Source organism: Nilaparvata lugens, chromosome 14 (genome assembly GCF_014356525.2).
Source record: "Nilaparvata lugens isolate BPH chromosome 14, ASM1435652v1, whole genome shotgun sequence".
NCBI classification, from domain to species: Eukaryota; Metazoa; Arthropoda; class Insecta; order Hemiptera; family Delphacidae; genus Nilaparvata; species Nilaparvata lugens.
In genome coordinates, this window is record NC_052517.1 from 4,500,158 (window position 1) to 4,521,260 (window position 21,103).

Genomic DNA, 21,103 nt, shown 5'->3' on the forward strand with positions numbered 1-21,103 from the left:
CCAACCTGACAAAATTATTAATTTAGTTACCAGTTAACAACTGTTTCGAAGAGGTACTCTCTCTAGATTATAGTTCTATATTAACATATAGTTAATAACATATGTAGTACATATGTAGTACATATTAACATATGGTATGGACATTTTTCAATTATAAATTAAGAGAATAAGAAGAACATACATGGTAAAAGACGAACTTTAAACACTTAAAACCCACCCTCAGAGTTAAAATATTGCCAAAAGATTTCTTAGTGCGCCTCTAAAGGGCCAACTGAACATACCTACCAAATTTGAACGTTTTTGGTCCGGTAGATTTTTAGTTATGCGAGTGAGTGAGTCAGTCAGTCAGTCAGTCAGTGAGTGAGTGCCATTTCGCTTTCATATAAATATATAGATAGATTATAACTTGAGACAGTCACTATAGCTTAAATTAGAAGCATTCATGCTATCCATACTGAAATACTGACCGTTTCAAATGATCTCACTACAAAAATAAAACTAGAGAGAACTGCTCCCTAGGATATATAGGCAACTGAGAGCTCCTCTCTATAAAACATCAAGAATATTATTTCCTTAGCGAGTTTCACTTAAAACTGTCAACATTTTCCATATATCCAACATTATGCTCCCAATTAGAGCAATACTGACACAATAAGGATCGAGTTAGAATTTTCAGTATTCCTCATCTAATGATATCAAGGCTTTCTATTCATTTAATTATGACAGTTTAAAGTGAAACTTAAAAGACCACTTTACCTCAAAACTCGGGTAGAGATCATTTTTCTTTTCTCTTTCTTCAGTCAGTAGTCTTCAGCCAGCCAAGTCTTCATTAGCACAGTAGACTTTAAAGTGACTGTCGGAAGGTGGACTTGAAAGTGACTTGAAAGGGACTTGGATCGCTTCTAAAAATGACTGAAGTACAAGTGAGTGTGTCTTCAAGTTTTGAAACAATTATTGTATTACTTTTATAAATGATTACTCAATTATTAATTGATTGGGATTTTCGTTTAATAATAATTAAATGTATTAATTTTATAAATAATCACTTAATTACCGTTTTTTGTGTAGTTGAGAAGTTGATATTGTGGTAATTATTCATATTGAATGGAAAAGACTAAGAAATTGTCAAAAAAACACTGATTTATTGATAATTAAAAAGACCGGTTTCGGTTATTACACCATTGTCAATCTCTGATGAACAAGGAGTTTTCTTTCTAATTATCAATAAATCAGTGGTTTTTTGACAATTTCTTAGTCTTTTTCATTCAATACTTAATTACCGTATTGGGATTTTCATTTAATAATAATTAAATAATCACTTGTTAGATTTTATCATAAATTGCTTTTTGAAACAATAATTATTGTCTTATTTGTAAATGATTAGGTACAATTTTATCATAAATCGGTATTGGATTTTTAAAATTCTCAATTTTTTATTTCGCCCACAATAATGAAAATCAAGCTGTGCTAATAATAATGTATTCTGAAGACTCAAATTATCAAGTGATTTATTGTGTTTATGAACTAGCAGTAACCCGTGCTCCGCAAGGGTTTGATTAAAAACTTGAGAAACTGATCTTAATGAAAACTTGAACAATTGAAAATAGGCCTATAACCATCCTCGGTAAATTAATAATCTATATGCAAAATGTGAAGTTAATGAGTTGAGTAGTTGAGACGTGATGATGCGTCATTCGTGAATTTCCTATCCCCTACGTGTAGAAGCCTGTTCTTTCCTTTATCATAGTTTAGATTACCACTTATTAGTTCGTGAGTATGCCTGTAATTATAAAAAAATATCGTATTTACAAAAATAAATTGTTCGATTTTATCATAATTACCACAACATTTTCCTCAATTCTTGATTTTCCATTTCCCTCTCAATGGAAGACGAAATTTGCTAAGAATGATGTATTCTAGATCATCATACTTTCCAAAAGTTCTAAATTCAACTGATATATTTGAAACTTTTAGAAGTTCAAAACTCAAATCAGCATGTTTAATCTTTTTGATCTCCTTCAATCATTCCTCACTTTATCCACGCACAAGTCTAGAGCCTGTGTGGGCATCATCCTCAGCAAAGAAATGTAACAGTATTCCGTAGTTTGAAACTCAAGAATTATTCATTCCCCATTTCTTTACCAACACTGAACAATAATAAAACTAGATTGGAGTGATCAAAGCAATGAAAAATGAAACATTAATGATACCACTTGATTTGAAAACCCTTTCAAACTCATTATAGCACAACTTAAATCAAATAATAAAATTAGTAGAAGTGATGGTGATGTAGTGAAATCTCTCCATAATAAGAAAACAAAGATATTGTCGAATATTTATAATAGTTTTTAATAAATTTCTAGTGAAATTCGACAATATCTTTGTTTTCTTATTACAAATTAAATCCATATCAATCGGCTCAAATAATCCTCGATGACTAGTCTACATCTCCTTGTCTTCATTAAAATTTTAAATACGATATAAACAAATGAAATACGATAGTAAAATTTAAAATGTGCTGTAAATTAAACTGAGGTACGTTTCTCAATAGCAGTTGAACCGTCGGTTAAACCCAGTGTAAACCATCAGCTAACCCAATCAAAAAACATGATAACAAATCCGGCCATAACTTCATAATGAATGAAAAAGACTAAGAAATTGTCAAAAAACCACTGATTTATTGATAATTCGGAAGACCGGTTTCGGTTATTACACCATTGTCAATCTCTGATAAACTCTGAGTTTTTTTTATAGTCTTTTTCATTCAATATGAATAATTACCACAATATCAACTTCTCAACTACACAAAAAGTATAACTTTATAACTTGATTTAATCCTAGATCAGTTCAAACTTAGTTCGAACAGCTATTGAGCATACAGGCCGCCTTAATGTGAGGAAAGATTTTTATTACCTCCTCATAAAAACTGAATTTCATGCTTTAATTACCAATAATTATCATGAATGACTCTTGAAAAATCACGATTTCATGCCATTTCTATAGTGAAGTCCAAGACCTATTCCTATAACGACAGTGGAGAAAGTCATGAGAACAACGTTGCCGATTCTCTGGCTTGCCACCGCCTTCCAAAGTGATACCAGCACTATAGAAACCTTTAAACCAACAGTAACAGACCTTCATTTTCTATGCAAATCAATTCTTTCTTTTTTTGTCTTTCTCGGCTTTCCTTTTGTATGTAAATGTTGAGAAAAAAAATGCAAAAAAAATTGAAGAAGATATATCACTCTGATTTGAATAGACGTATGATAACCAGACATACTTTTCGACACCAAGGTTAATAGTATGCAAGAGGTTACAGTAAGGTCCACGTTATAATGACAGTATTCGATTACCATTGGTGTTGCTATCCTTGTCTATCATTCCACAAAGCAGATATCTCTATCCTGTTTTGTATCAAATTATGGTGTTGTGTATCAAGTTGAGTTGATACTGTATCATATTGTGGTTGTTCTTGTTCTATAGTGAGGTCCACGTTATAATGACAGTATTTGATTAACATTGGTGTTGCTATCCTTGTCTATCATTCCACAAAGCAGATATCTCTATCCTGTTTTGTATCAAATTATGGTGTTGTGTATCAAGTTGAGCTATACTGTATCATATTGTGGTTGTTCTTGTTCTATAGTGAGGTCCACGTTATGACAGTATTTGATTAACATTGATGTTGCTATCCTTGTCTATCATTCCACAAAGCAGATAGCGGTATCCTTTTTTAGCTCTGCAACTTTGCCAGAACGTATCTCAACAATGTAGAAAGACAATTAATTAACAAAATATTCAATCTCTCTATTATGAAAATTAATAATTTATCTCTATATATAAAAATGAATGTATGTTTTTGTGTTAGTTTGTTTGTTCCCTATAGACTCGAAAACTACTTGACAGAACGGCATGAAACTTTGGGAATATGTTGTGTGAATATTGGGAATGGTTTCTAACCGGAAATTTTAATAGGGGGGCTAATAATAATTGACCGAGCGAAGTGAGGTCTAAGATTCAAGTCGACGGTTTGGCATTTCTCTTAATGTTTAAGTGTTTATATGTTTTTATGTTGCGTATTTACGGCGAAACGCGATAGTAGATTTTCTTGAAATTTAACAGGTATGTTCCTTTTTTATTTGCGCGTCGACGTATATACAAGGTTTTTGGAAATTTTGCATTTCAAGGATAATATAAAAGGAAAAAAGAGCCTCCTTCATACGCCAATATTGGAGTAGAAATCAGACTATAGAATTATTCATCATAAATCAGCTGACAAGTGATTACACAGATGTGTGGAGAAGCCAGTCTATTGCTGTATTTCCATAACGTCTATAGTTTCAATCAGGTACTTGTGGATGAGAATACTACGTTTGGTCTACTGTTCACAGAACTACTATATATTAATCCATTTTACAGACCTATGTCCCCGAAATTGTCGGCCGAGCGGCTAACGTAGAATGGGAATATGATCATGATTCAAGGTCATGTTGTGATAATATGATTTAGCATCTAAACTTACCAGCTGTAATAAACACGTCACTCTGTGATAAAATTGTTTACTGGTATTAAAACGGTAGTTTTAAGCACATAGGAAGTCCGCATTGAGATTTAAATGAAAATATTGATTGTCAGATAAATTCCATGATTCACCACCAAATAAAGTCAAGTGTGGCATGAGATACATTGACTTTTTGGCAGTACGAAGTTCGCTGGGTTAGCTAGTAATCTATAATATAATAAAGGAAAGAACTGGCTTATACACGTAGGGGATAGGAAATTCACGAATGACGCATCATCACGTCTCAACTACTCAACTCATTAACTTGAAATTCTGCGTATAGATTCTTAATTTACCGAGGATGGTTATAGACCTATTTTGAATTCATCACAATTTCAATAGGTATGGTTTTCAGTTTGTCAAGTTTTAAAATAGACCGCTGCGGAGCACAGGTTACCTACTATATAGTCTATAATAAAATAAAGGAAAGAACTGGCTTATACACGTAGGGGATAGGAAATTCACGAATGACGCATCATCACGTCTCAACTACTCAACTCATTAACTTGAATTCTGCATATAGATTCTTAATTTACCGAGGATGGTTATAGGCCTATTCAAAATTCTTTAAGATGACAGTTGGTCAAGTTTTCAGTTTGTCAAGTTTTAAAATAGACCGTTGCGGAGCACAGGTTACCTACTATCATAGAGAAACAATATAGCGTAAGTAGATATCCCATGGTATAGGACGTTTATGTCGCAACTTTTACTGTTATCCCAAGCCGATAGTCCATGTAGTTCTTTCCCGTGAAGCTGTGTGACGCTCGTAGTCTCTCATTCTGTGCCGTTCATACACTCTCACCCCAACAAAACAGTAAAAATCGACAGTAATCGGCTTGAGATAACAGTAAAAGTTGCGACATAAACGCCCTATACCATGGTATATCTACTTACGCTATTGTTTCTCTATGCTACTATATAGTCTATAATAAAATAAAGGAAGGAACTGGTTTATACAGGTAGGGGATAGGAAATTCACAAATGACGCATCATCACGTCTCAACTACTCAACTCATTAACTTGAATTCTGCATATAGATTCTCAATTTACCGAGGATGGTTATAGGCCTATTTTGAATTCATCACAATTTCAATAGGTATGGTTTTCAGTTTGTCAAGTTTTAAAATAGACCGTTACGGAGCACAGGTTACCTACTATATAGTCTATAATAAAATAAAGAAAGGAATTGGCTTATACAGGTAGGGGATAGGAAATTCACGAATGACGCATCATCACGTCTCAACTACTCAACTCATTAACTTGACATTTTGCATATACATTCTTAATTTACCGAGGATGGTTATAGGCCTATCCAAAATTCTTCAAGATTAAAGTGGGTCAAGTTTTCAATTAAACCCTTGCGGAGCACTGCTATAGTGAGGTCCACGTTATAATGACAGTATTTGATAAACTTTGATGTTGCTATCCTTGTCTATCAATCGACAAAGCAGGTAGTACTATCTTTTACTAGCTCCGCAACGATGCCAAATCTGTTTTTGACAATGTATAAATATAATATTAATTAAGGCAGAGAACAGACAACGTTGTTCTTCTATCTGTATCCACTGACATTATAACGTGGACCTCACTATAGTTGAAAAATAAAATATCCTAACGAATAAAATATGATTGATTATTTTTAAACAAGAATGAACAGTTATATTACATCATATATACTGGTATCAGCTATCCTCTATAAAAGGCAGTGACAAGGCAGAGAATCTACAACGCCGGTCTCCTATCTTTCTCCACTGCCATTAAAACGTGGACCCCACTATACTAGAAATCCTGTATACTAGTCTACTGTAAAAAACTACTTAGAAAATTCCGCACATAATCGGTTAAAAAATTATACATTCAGACCAGTAGATTCAAAAATACAAAAACTGGAAAAAATTCGCCCCGGTTTAACCGGTAAAATAATTATTTATCTTTAAATTGTAGCGGGAAAAATCACTACAGTGAAATTCGTTTTATTCTGTCAGTATTTCTAATATAATAACATCAATGCCTCCCATTTATCGAATGCTGACAAGTTTAAAGTGAAGCTAAATTCAGATTACGATATAGGAAATAGACATGAATTACTCGAATTTGAACTGGTTTTAAATGAGATGATCGGAGAATGCACTTAGCCTTGTTGTTGTCGACCTTGGAGAGAGAGCATAAAAAAGAGCCGGTTAAAATGGTACCTGCTTTCTGAAGTTATTTATGTATTTAAAAAATACAAGTACCATTAATTATATAGGTAGTTGGTTTATCTTGCACTAATTAACAAATATCGAGGCACCGAGCTTTGCTCGTTATTTTTATTTAGTGATAAACAGAACACAATTCTCTAAAATGATCGTGTTTATATTTCACAGCTGGCTATACGTCAGCTTATGAATTTCGGGGATGCGATATTTTGATTTTTCACATACTCACTTTTTTACTATCCACAGCTGTTTCAGCCAAGGATGAATTATCCTTTTAATGTCGTTCAGCGAGATTTCTCAAGGATGAGACCTAGTGCAATCGAATCTTTATATCATAAACCTACTATGTTTCAAATTTCGTGAAAATCGTTAAAGCCGTTTTCGAGATTCGTTAAGGTGCGTACAGATATACGCGCCGCGAACATGAGTAATTCACTTTTAATCAGCTGACTATATCTGTATTTTTTACAGAAACGGTAAGATACAGATATAAAAAGCTTGGCATCAGCTGATTAAAAGTGAATTGTTCATGTTCGCTGCGCGTATATCTGTACGCACCTTTAAACATAAATAACCAGATATAAAAATAGCCAGATATGAAAATAACCAGATATATAAATACAGAACTTGCTCGCTTAATATAATAGGATTATAAAAAAAATTGAATGAAACATCATAAAGTCAGCACCTGTTTAACATTGTTTTGCTTTCCTTGTCTGTCATTGGACAAAGCAGATAGCTCTAGCCTTTTCCAACACTATTGCCAAATCGTTTGTACGCTGTGGAGGAATATAATGAACTACCAAAATATTTCATCACAATTATTGTGAAAATTCATTACCATGAGAAAATATATTTTCTTGACCAATAAAATATTCTGAGATGGAGTAGATCAGTAGATCATTATTATCGAAAATCACCAAATATCAGATCAGATATACCGGGATCACAGATATCTACTATAGAAGGCTATGGTAGAAGGGAATCGGCAACAATGCAGTTCTATCATTTAAACTTTATAACATGAATCTCACTTTAGTGAAAACCGAACAAAAGAAGGAAAAATAAAGAGAAGATGATCATGATGAAGAAGAAGAAAGAATAAAGTTAAACATGAATGAGAAAAACATCCACGACACAGTACATAGCACTACCATAGAGAAACGATAGCATAAGTAGATATCCCATGGTATAGGGCGTTTATGTCGCAACTTTTACTGTTATCCCAAGCCGATAGTCCACGTAGTTCTTTCCTATGCAGCTGTGTGACGCTGGTAGTCTCTCAAATTGTGCCGTTCATACACTCTCACTCCAACAAAACAGTGAAAATTGACAATAATCGACAGTAATCGGCTTGAGATAACAGTAAAAGTTGCGACATAAATTCCCTATACCATAGAATATCTACTTACGCTATTGTTTCTCTATGGCACCACCTAGTGACAGAATTTGAAACTAGTCACTTCGAATTGTCTCGACCAATCAGATTCAAGTAGGCGGAGCTTGGAGGAGAAAGTGGGAGAACAAGTGGAGGTGGGAATAAGGAGAGAAAAAGAGAGTTAGAGGAGAGAGTTAAAACTATTTTACAAAATAATTGAAACTGTACTCACATGGACCTATCGGTCTGTTCGTGAGTAAGAGTTCGCATAACTATATTGAAATTCAATATATTGAAGAAGAAGAAGTTGGAGGAGTAAAAAATCAGAAAGAAGAAGGAGAAGAAGTAGTAGAAGAGAAAAAAAAAACAAGAAGAGGGAGAAGGAGAAGAAGTTGGAGGAGTAGAAAATCAGAAAGAAGAAGGAGAAGAAGTGAAAAAGAACAATAAGTAGGAGAAGAGGAAGAAGGAGAAGAAGTTGGAGAAGTAGAAAGAGAGGAAGAAGAAGAGTTAGTAGCAGGAGAAGAATTTGTAAAGAAGAATATGATGATGATGATGATGAAGAAGAAGAAGAAGTTGGAGGAGAAGAGAAATGGAAAGAAGATGAGAAGAAGTAGTAGAAGAGAAAAAGAACAAGTAGAAGAAGAAGATGAAGAAGGAGATGAAGTTGGAGGAGTAGAAAGAGAGGAAGAAGAAGAATTAGTAGAAGGAGAGAAAGAAGAAGTTGGATGAGTAGAAAAATATAAAGAAGGAGAAGAAGTAGTAGAAGAAAAAAAACAAGAAGAGGAAGAAGGAGAAGAAGTTGGAGGAGTAGAACATCAGAAAGAAGAAGGAGAAGAAGTGAAAAAAGAACAATAAGTAGGAGAAGAGGAAGAAGGAGAAGAAGTTGGAGAAGTAGAAAGAGAGGAAGAAGAAGAATTAGTAGAAGGAGAAGAAAGAGAAGAAGTTGAAGGAGTAGAAAAATATAAAGAAGGAGAAGAAGTAATAGAAGAGAAAAAAAAACAAGAAGAGGATGAAGGAGAAGAAGTTGGAGGAGTAGAAAATCAGAAAGAAGAAGGAGAAGAAGTGAAAAAAGAACAATAATTAGGAGAAGAGTCTGAAGAAAGAGAAGAAGTTGGAGAAGTAGAAAGAGAGGAAGAAGAAGAGTTAGTAGCAGGAGAAGAAGAAGAAGAAGTTGGATGAGTAGAAAAATAGAAAGAAGAAATCGTAGCAGAAGAAGAAGAAGAAGAAGAAGAAGAAGAAGAAGAAGAAGAAGAAGAAGAAGAAGAAGAAGAAGAAGAAGAAGAAGAAGAAAAAAAGAAGAAGAAGAAGAAGAAGAAGAAAACACAGAAACTCATTCGCATGGAATATTATTACCTACGTGATGTCATTAAGTATGAAGCAATAGCGTTTCCTTTTTTCATCCTTCTCTATTTCTAAAATACCTCTGCTTCTATTCCAAGCTTTATACAAACCAAAAACCGTAGGTAATAATTATAGAGTACAGTCTCAATGGAAAACGTGCCTTACTCGAAAATTATTGTCAAATTGGAGACCGAAGTACACAGAAAATTGAAGGAAATAAAGAAGAAATGCATGAAGAAAGAGTCTAAGTATAGAGAGATGAAGTCAGTGGAAATGATAGAACGGCAGAGTTGCCGATTCTCTGTAACCACCGCCTTCTATAGTAGATAGCTGTGATTCAAGTCATCCCCCTATATCTGATCTAATATTAGTAGTTGATTCTAGTCAATCTTTATAGATAATTATATCTAAATCATATAAAATAGGAATAAAATTAAAAATCTCAATACCCTTTTTACTTTCCTTGCCCTATTACCATAGGTAAGGAAAGTATTGCTTTCCGAAAAAAATTAAGGTACCCCAATTTCTAAATTTCTATACGTTTCAAGGTCCTCTGAGTCCAAAAAAGTGGTTTTTGGGTATTGGTCTGTATGTGTGTGAGTGTGTGTGTGTGTGTGTGGTGTGTGTGTGTGTGTGTGTGTGTGTGTGTATGAGTGTATGTGCGTCTGTGTAAACGATATCTCATCTTCCAATTAACGGAATGACTTGAAATTTGGAACTTAAGGTCCTTTCACTATAAGGATCCGACACGAACAATTTCGATCAAATGCGATTCAAGATGGCGGCTAAAATGGCGAAAATGTTGTCAAAAACAGGGTTTTTCGCGATTTTCTCGAAAACGGCTCCAACGATTTTGATTAAAGCTATACCTAGAATAGTCATCGATAAGCTCTATCAACTGCCACTAGTCCCATATCTGTAGAAATTTCAGGAGCTCCGCCCCATCTATGCCAAGTATGATTTTAGATTCTCAATTATCAGGCTTCAAATACAATTTAAATACAATTTAATTCGAGTGGAAAAGATTGAGCATGAGAATCTCTACAATTAATGTATAGTAACATTTTCACCTAAAATTAAAAATAAGCTCGAAATTCAAGAAAATGTGATTATCCAATTATTGCAAACTGTTGGCAACTGTTGATTCTATTAAATGATTCACTATGAAGAGATAGCAGATCTCGTGTGTCTCCAGCGTTATTGCCCTGTCACCAGCTGGCTCAAAACTTTGAATAGTAGACTTGAGATGCGCGATTTTCTCGAAAACGGCTCCAACGATAAGTAGACTTATGCGCGTGAACACTAGCGTCAGGTGATCAATTTTCATAACGGCAAGGAAAGTTGTGTGAGTGCGCCACACCAGATTTTTGCATTATTTTATCACAACATGTTTTAACATTGATGCCATTTTTCAAAATGGAAAAGTGATGTTCAAAATGGAAAAATGGCATCAATGTTGAAACATGTTGTGATAAAATAATTCAAAAAGGGTACTGAGATTTTTATTTTTATTTCTATCTATATTACAAGAAGCCCTATACAGAAAAGAGACTAAATCATATTATATTCGTCAAGACACATTAGCTACATCTTTCATGATTCAATATTGAATTTTCATAATCGAGATAAATATTCTGGTATTTCATCATATTTATTCATAGTCTACAAGCGATTCAGCAACGGTGCGGATTTGGAAAAGGATAGAGCTATCTGCTTTGTCCAATGACAGACAAGGATAGCAACACCAATGTTAATCAGGTGCTGACTTTATAACGTGGACCTCACTATAGCAATTTTTTTTCGACAATATGATACAGTATCATCTCAACTCGATACACAACACCATAATTTGATACAGAACAGGATAGAGCTATCTGCTTTGTGGAATGATAGACAAGGATAGCAACACCAATGTTAATCAAATACTACCATTATCACGTGGACCTCACTTTTGCAATTAGTGGTCGACAATATGATATAGTATCAACACGATATGATACAGTATCATCTCAACTTGATACACAACACCATAACTTGATACAGAACAGGATAGAGCTATCTGCTTTGTTGAATGACAGACAAGGATAGCAACACCAATGTTGATCAGGTGCTGATTTTATAACGTGGACCTCTTTATATCAGGCTTATGTGAACACTATAGTAGGATTCTCTTCATGAAAAATTGTTGACCGAACGTAGTGAGGTCTATGTTTTAACTCAGATTATCTTTTGTATGTCTGTATGTAACGCGATTACGGCCAAACGCGTTGATAGAATTCTATTAGATTTGGCAGGAATATTCCTTTTTTAACTGCGCGTCGATGTATACACAAGGTTTTTTTGAAAATATCATCTGAAGATAGGATTAATCAGACAATAGAATGATTCATAATCAATCAGCTGACAAGTGGATTATTCATTGCATGCATTACACAGATGTCTGGAGAAGCCGGTTAACAGGTGACACCAGATATCTTGTGGATGAGAAAACTGCGTGAGGTCTACTGTTCACAGAACTACTATTAATCAATTCCTTGTTTAGGATCAATGACTAGTGTATGGTATATACTCTTGGGCCTACTATTAATGCATTTTTATATTATCTTCTGTTGACATTTCCTGGACCTATATGCTAGAATTGGGATTAACCGGTTTTTGTATGGACCCAGGTTCCTCATGGGAAAGGTCAAATTTACTTCTTTATTTCATTCATCGCCTTCTTCTTCTGCTTCTTCTACTCCTTCTTCTTCTTCATCCTCCACTTCTTCTTCTTCTTCTTCTTCTTCTTCTTCTTCTTCTTCTTCTTCTTCTTCTTCTTCTTCTTCTTCTCCTCCTCCTTCTTCTTCATCCTCTTCTTCATCTTCTTCTTCTTCTTCTACTACTTCTTCTTTCTGTTTTTCTACACCTCAAACGTTTCTTCTTCTCCTTCTACTAATTCTTCTTCTTCCTCCCTTTCTACTCCTCCAACTATCACTCCTTCTTCCTCTTCTTCTACTTCTTGTTCTTTTTTCTCCTCTATTACTTATCTCCTTCTTATTTCTGTTTTCCTACTCATCCAACTTCTTCTCCTTCTACTAATTCTTCTTCTTCCTCTCTTTCTACTCCTCAAACTTCTTCCTCTTTTTCTACTTCTTGTTCTTTTTCTCTTCTACTACTTCTTCTCCTTCTCCTTTCTATTCTCCACTCCAACGTCTTCTTCTTCTCCTTCTCCTACAACTAATTCTTCTACTTCCTCTCTTTCTACTCGTCCAACTTCTTCTCCTCCTACCCCTCACACTCTACCACCCTCTTCTTCTTCTTTTTCTTCTTCTTCCTCTCTTTCTACTCCTCCAACTCCTTCTCCTTCCTCCAATTCTTCTTTTTTTTCTCTTCTACTACTCCATTTCCTTCTTATTACTATTTTTCTACTCTTCCAACTTCTTCTTCTACTAATTCTTCTTCTTCATCCCTTTCTATTCCTCCAATTTCTTCTCCTTCTTCCTCTTCTTCTTCATAATCTTCTCCATCCTCTTCTACTTCTTCTTCTTTATTTTTTCCACTCCTCCAATTTCTTCTCCTTCTTCTATTTGTGTTTTTCTACTCCTCCAAATTCTTCCACTTCTTCTTCTTTCTCCTCTCCTTCTTCTTCTATCCTTCTTCTTCATCTTCATCTACTCATACTTCTCCCCCTTATTCTTCCCAATCTTCTTCTTTCCTTTGTCTCCGTCTCTGCGCCCTAACTCCGCCCTCCTAGGTAAAAATGGAGGCAGATATTCTATTCTATTCTCCATATCTTTTGTCTCTATCATCTACAGCTTCTTTGTCACTTCTGTAAAAACTGGACTTCTTTTTTTTTGACAAACAATACTTGTTTTGTCAACACTTTTAACTCTGTGTGTCTCCGATAATCAATCTCAGTAGTCATAACCTTGAGACTATATTGACTAGTATTATGATGATAATTATATAATACACTTCAGGTCTACCTCTTTAGTAAACACTTTACTACAGTCTTTACTTCTTCTATAGTTTACCTCTCAATTAGTTGAACAAACAAGGAACATGTTCTTTTATCGATAGCGCTATCTCTTTCTCGCTTTGCTCTGTTGCCTGATCGTCTTTTAACAATGTAGAATTTATAATTTATTAACACAATATTTAATCTTAATTATGTTAATTCATTATGGAGTTATTGAAAAATATAATTGATTATTTTAAACGAGAATGAACAGTTTATATTCCATCAATAAACCAGTATCAGCTACCGTCCATACAAGGCATAACATCATCCAACAAAGCAGATAGCGCTATTTCATTCTCGCTCTGCTCTGTTGCCAGATCGTCTTCAAACAATGTAGAATTGATAATTAATTAGCAAAATATTTCATCTTAATTTTGAAAATCTATTTGAAATTATTGGAAAGGAAAATATAATTTATTGCTTAATAAAATATAATTGATTATTTTAAACGAGAATGAACAGTTAATATTCCATCAATAAACCTGTATCAGCTACCGTCTATAGAAGGCATTGACAAGACAGAGGATCGGCAACGTTGTGCTCCTATCTTTTTCCACTGCCATTATAACGTGGACCTCACTATGGTCCACGTTATAATGGCAGTGGAGAAAGATAGGAGATCAACGTTGCCGATCCCTCTGTCTTGTCAATGCCTTCCAAAAGACGGTAGCTGATACAGGTTTATTGATGTAATATTAACTGTTCATTCTCGTTTAAAATAATCAATTATATTTTATTAAGCAAGAAATTATATTTTTCAATAATTTCATAATAGATTTTCAAAATTTAGATGAAATATTTTGCTAATAAATTATCAATTCTACATTGTTTAAAGACGATCTGGCAACAGAGCAAAGCGAGAATAAATGAAAAATACTAAGAAATTGTAAAAAATCACAGATTCATTGATACTTAGGAAGACCGGTTTCGGTTATTACACTATAAATTGTCAACCTCTGATGAGTTTTATCAAAAGTTTAAAAACTCAGTTTAGAGTCTAGTTTAAACACAGTTAAAAGTTTTAAAATGAGTTTTTAAACTCATCAGAGGGTTTATCAGAGATTGACAATGGTATAATAACCGAAACTGGTCTTTCTAAGTATCAATAAATATGTGGTTTTTAACAATTTCTTAGTCTTTTTCATTCATTCTAGCTCTGCTCTGTTGCCAGATCGTCTTTAAACAATGTAGAATTGATAATTAATTAGCAAAATATTTCATCTTAATTTTGAAAATCTATTATGAAATTATTGAAAAATATAATTTCTTGCTTAATAAAATATAATTGATTATTTTAAACGAGAATGAACAGTTAATATTACATCAATAAACCTGTATCAGCTACCGTCTATAGAAGGCATTGATAAGACAGAGGATCAATAAATCTGTGGTTTTTGACAATTTCTTAGTCTTTTTCATTCAGTATGAATAATTACCACAATATCAACTTCTCAACTACACAAAGATCGTTCATTCCCGATAGCAACACCAATGTTAATCAAATACTGTCATTATAACGTGGACCTCACTATAGAACAAGAACAACCACAATATGATACAGTATCAACTCAACTTGATACACAACACCATACTTTGATACAAAACAGGATAGCGCTATCTGCTTTGTTGAATGATAGACAAGGATAGCAATACCATTGCTACCATCAAATACTGTCATTATAACGTGGACTTCACTGTGTACAGTAATGTCCTGTAAATGATCCCACCATGACAGCATGACTTGAGTTTTTTTCATATTTTTTGCTTTCACCAATCTCTCTACCGTTGTTAACTGTAGCATAACAATGAAATGACCACTATTAAAATTGTTGATGATGTTGAGATTTCTCCAAATTAATATTCTCTTGCACCATTAGTAGACCATGGAATATGAGTAGGTACTAAATAATTAGTGTGAAAGTGTGTCTATTATTGCATAATAATCTGGGTGCTATAAAGAGGTCCACGTTATAATGGCAGTAGAGAAAGATAGGAGCACAACGGTGCCGAACCTCTGTCTTGTCAATGCCTTCTATAGGCGGTAGCTGATACAGGCTTGTTGATGTAATATAAGCTGTTAATTCTTGTTTAAATAATTATATTTTATTTGACTATAGTGAGGTCCACGTTATAATGGCAGTGGAGAAAGATAGGAGAACAACGTTGCCGATCCTCTGTCTTGTCAATGCCTTCTATAGGCGGTAGCTAATTCAGGTTAATTGGTGTAATATTAACTGTTCATTCTCGTTTAAAATAATCAATTATCCTATTATATTAAGCGAGCAATTTCTGTATTTTTATAAATCTGGTTATTTTTATATGTGGTTATTTCTATATCTGGCTATTTTTATATCTGGTTATTTATGTTTAAATAATTGGTAGAGAGTTAGTGGGGAGGATATTTTTAATATTCTTTCCGAAGAATGTACATTGATATGTCCAAAGCTCCGCCAATTTATGTAGATGCATACCAATATAATTATTATCTATAGTTATTATATTACAAACTGCTTTTTCATATCATATACAGTTCAATAATTATTTTCTTAGTCTATATCATGTAAATTCATCTATAATTTTGATGTATTGTAAGCTATTGTATATAAGTGTATAATACAGTATATATTGTAATCTACATAAATAAAGTACTCAATCAATCAATCAATCAATCAATTCAACGGATATCGAAAATGGCTCTAACGATTTCCACGAAATTTGGAACATAGTAGGTTTATGATAAAAAGATTCGATTGCACTAGGTCTCATTCTTTAGAAAACTCGCTGAACGACATTATAAGGATAATTCATCCTTGGCTGAAACAGCTGTGAATAGTGAAAAAGTGAGTATGTGAAAAATAAAAATATCGCATCCCCGAAATTCATAAGATGACATATAGCCAGCTGTGAAATATAAAAACGATCATTTTGGAGAATTGGGGTTCTGTTTATCAATAAATAAAAATAACGAGCGAAGCTCGGTGCCCCGATATTATTGGCCGAGCTAAGTGAGGTCTAAGATTCAAGTCGACGATTTGGCATTTCTGTTTAAATGTTTATATGTTTTTATGTTGCGCATTTACGGCGAAACGCGGTAATAGATTTTCATGAAATTTGACAGGTATGTCCCTTTTTAAATTGCGCGTCGACGTATATACAAGGTTTTTGGAAATTTTGCATTTCAAGGATAATATAAAAGGAAAAAGGAGCCTCCTTCATACGCCAATATTAGAGTAAAAATCAGACTATAGAATTATTCATCATAAATCAGCTGACAAGTGATTACACAGATGTGTGGAGAAGCTAGTCTATTGCTGTATTTCCATAAGGTCTATAGTTTCAATCAGGTACTTGTGGATGAGAATACTGCGTGAGGTCTACTGTTCACAGAATTACTAGTGATAAAAACCTACAAGTAAACGTAGTTTAGCGTTAAACATAGCTGGTGCATATGGCCCTTATTCTCTTTCTTTTATTATTCTATCACTTTGCTTGCTTTGCTCTTCTACTTGCTTTTATTATACACTCAAGTCTAGGCTACTTCTTGATTGTTATTCAACATTTTTATGTCTTTCTTTGTCTAGATCGTAATGCTGTTAATTTTTAATGCAATCTTAATAATTATTTATCTCTTTCTCTGTCTAGACTTTCGACGAAGCAGTTACCAGAGTGAGAGATCTGACTCAGAAGCCAAACGATGACGAACTTCTGGAACTTTATGGTCTTTTCAAACAAGCCACGGAAGGAGACAATACTACAGGTTTGTCAAACATTCTCCACTTTTTCGTTTGTTCCAACATTATCAATATCTGGTAAACAAAAACTAAACTAAAAAGCAGTACCTAGTATTTATATAGTGAGGTCCACGTTATAATGGCAGTGTTTGATTAGCAATGGTATTGCTATCCATGTCTATCATTCAACAAAGTGGATAGCTCTATTTAATAACTTTTAGTTGAGTCTTTTTGGGGTATTTTTGTTAAATTAAATAACTTTCTCAAAAATTGATATTTTCAGAAACTTTTTGGTTCACCAGATCAACAATACCATGCAGAATCTATCCTCTAAATCTCATGGATTTATCTCTTACCGAATTTAAAATGTTCTGTCCCAAAAATTTAAACTTTAGGCGCTCATATCTCAAAAATTAATGATCAGAAAAAAATGTTTTCCTGAGAAAACTTCTTCATTTTGATAGCTTGATGATATACAAATCGAAAAACTTTGTAAAATATCACGAGTAGAAAGTTTATTTTCAGCCTTTGCCCAGCCTTAAGTTTCAGTTTACCAGAGAATGCGATCATGGTGTAACAACCGAAACCACTATCTCGATTCTCAATAGATCTTTAGTTTGACTTCTTTTCAAAAAGCTTTCTCCGATTTCATCAAACTCTCGAGGTATTTTATCATGATTAAAATTTAACAGTCTTTTGTGCAACCAGGCCTTTCAAGTCTTCTTATTCAATAGCAAACCAACGTTAATCAGGTGCTGACTATGGTGAGGTGCACGTTATAATGGCAGTGGAGGAAGGAAGATAGCAGACAGCTTTGCCGATTCTCTTTCTTGTCAATGCCTTCTATAGAGGAAAGCTGAAACCTGTATATCTGATGTAATATTAACTGTTCATTCATGTTTAAAATGATCAATTATATTTTATTTAACAAAAATAGCTTGCAATAATCTATCCTATTATATTAAGCGAGCAATTTCTGTATATTTATATCTGGTTATTCATGTTCAACGGATCTCCAAAACGGCTCTAACGATTTGAACGAAATGTGGAACATAGTAGGTTTATGATATAAAAATTCGATTACACTGGGTCTCATCCTTGAGAAAATTCGCTGAACGACATTAAACGGATAATTCATCTTTGGCTGAAACAGCTGAGACTTTCGTCGTCTGTGGATAGTAAAAAGTGAGCGAGTGATTCTGTGGAAAATCAAAATATCGCATCCCCGAAATTCATAAGCTGACGTATAGCCAGCTGTGAAATATAAACACGATCATTTTAGAGAATTGTGTTCTGTTTATCAATAAATAAAAATAACGAGCGAAGCTCGGTGTCCCGATATTACTATAATAAAGTAGCCTACTGGCTTATACACGTGAGTGATAGGAAAATTATGTTTGACGCATCATCACGTCTCAACTACTCAACTGATTAACTTGAAATTTTGCATATACATTCTTAATTAACCGAGGATGGTTAAAAGTCTATTTTCAATTCCTCAAGATTTCATTACCGTAAGTCAAGTTTTAAAATAGACCCTTGCGGAGCATGGGTTTCCTGCTAACTAAATAATATTTTTTTATAATTGAGATAGAATATTTGGTCAAACAATTATATTTCTTCATTGTTGAGTCACGATCTGGCAACGTTGCGGAGGTAGAAAAGGATAGCGCTATCTGCTTTGTCGAATGATAGACAAGGATAGCAACACCAATGATAATCAAATACTGCCATTATAACGTGGACCTCACTATAGCAATATTAGTTTTCGGCCTACCGAGAATAATATGATACAGTATCAACACAATATGGTACAGTATCATCTAAAATTGATACACAACACCATAATTTGATACAAAACAGGATAGAGCTATCAGCTTTGTGGAATGATAGACAAGGATAGCAACAACAATGTTAATCAAATACTGCCATTATAACATACATGGACCTCACTATAGTAATTATATAGTTTTCGTCATACCGAAATAGTATGATACAGTATCAACACTCATGATACAGTATCATCTCAACTTGATACACAACACCATAATTTGATACAAAACAGGATAGAGCTATCAGCTTTGTGGAATGATAGACAAGGATAACAACACCAATGATAATCGAATACAGCCATTATAACGTGGACCTCACTATAGAACAAGAACAACAACATGATACAGTATCAACACAACTTGATACACAACACCATAATTTGATACCAAACAGGATAGAGATATGTGCTTTGTGGTGGAATGATAGACAAGGAGAGCAACACCAATGTTAATCAAATACTGTCATTATAACGTGGGCCTCACTATAGAACAAGAACAACCACAATATGATACAGTATCAACTCAACTTGATACACATTACCATAATTTGATACAAAACAGGATAGAGCAATTTGCTTTGTGGAATGATAGACAAGGATAACAACACCAATGATAATCGAATACAGCCATTATAACGTGGACCTCACTATAGAACAAGAACAACAACATGATAAAGTATCAACTCAACTTGATACACAACACAATATTTTGATACAAAACAGTATAGAGCTATCAGCTTTGTGGAATGATAGACAAGGATAGCAACACCAATGTTAATCAAATACAGCCATTATAACGAGGACCTCACTTTTGCAATTAGTGGTCGACAATAAGATATAGCATAGAGAAACAATAGCATAAGTAGATATGCCATGGTATAGGGCGTTTATGTCGCAACTTTTACTGTTATCTCAAGCCTATTACTGTCGATTTTTACTGTTTTGACCGGGTAAGGGTGTATGAACGGCACAATATGAGAGACTACCAGCGTCATAAAGCTTCACAGTAAAGAACTACGTGGACTATCACCTTGAGACAAAGTTGCGACATAAACGCCCTATACCATGGCATATCTACTTATGCTATTGTTTCTCTATGGATATAGTATCACCTCAACTTGATACACAACACCATAATTTGATACAGAACAGGATAGAGCTATCAGCTTTGTGGAATGATAGATAAGGATAGCAACACCAATGTTGATCAAATACAGCCATTATAACGTGGACCTCACAATAAGCTCGTTCAGTGTGAAAATATTGATTTTTTTTTGTTTTCTGTCTACAGATAGACCCGGAATCATGAATCTCAAGGGAAGATACAAGTGGGACGCTTGGACCGCCCGCAAAGGATTGAGCAACGAAGAAGCCAAAAATGAATATGTGGCCAAAGTGAAACACCTGATGACCAAATACGAACACAGTTGAAGAAGAATACATCAAAATATAAATCAAATAGAATCTAAGTTTTTTAAAGATAGAATATTTTGTCAATTATATTTCTTCATTGTTGAGTCACGATCTGGCAACGTTGTCAGAAACTGTGTACGTTTCGACGTTTTCAAAACTGTCAGAAAGTGAAGTTTTATCAAAACTGTTTGAGGCTACACATCTAGCTCAGAATAAAATGTTAGTCTATTTTATGTCACTGGTTTTACAAAACTTACTTCTGTATCATATATGATACATTAAAATTGATGAAAGCTCAAATTGTATCATAAATATGAAACCGATAATTCCTTTTGTATCATATCATAAAATAATAAATATGAAACCTTCATAAATATGTAACCTTCAATAATAAACACCTTCTATCATAATTATCATAATATTGGGGCACCGAGCTTCGCTCGTTATTTTTATTTATTGATAAACAGAACACAATTCTCTAAAATGATCGTGTTCATATTTCACAGCTGGCTATACGTCATCTTATATGAATTTCGGGGATGCGATATTTTGATTTTTCACATACTCACTCGCTCACTCACTTTTTTATTATCCACTGCTGTTTTAGCCAAGGATGAATAATTATCCTTTTAATGTCGTTCAGCGAGTCT

General features: G+C 33.9%; 1 protein-coding gene across 1 annotated transcript; it reads left to right on the forward strand.

The window, feature by feature from the left end:
* The first annotated feature begins 774 nt into the window (after window positions 1-774).
* Window positions 775-20,829, forward strand: LOC111057372 (putative acyl-CoA-binding protein). Its single transcript, XM_039440572.1, has 3 exons — window positions 775-923; window positions 17,121-17,235; window positions 20,332-20,829. The coding sequence occupies exons 1-3, from the start codon at window positions 909-911 to the stop codon at window positions 20,469-20,471; spliced, it is 270 nt and encodes an 89-aa protein (XP_039296506.1). The 5' UTR covers window positions 775-908; the 3' UTR covers window positions 20,472-20,829.
* Window positions 20,830-21,103: the final 274 nt, after the last annotated feature.

Coding starts and splice junctions, on each gene's coding strand:
- LOC111057372 (XM_039440572.1), top strand. Junction 17,236..20,331: donor GGAAGGAGACAATACTACAG/GTTTGTCAAACA, acceptor TTCTGTCTACAG/ATAGACCCGGAATCATGAAT.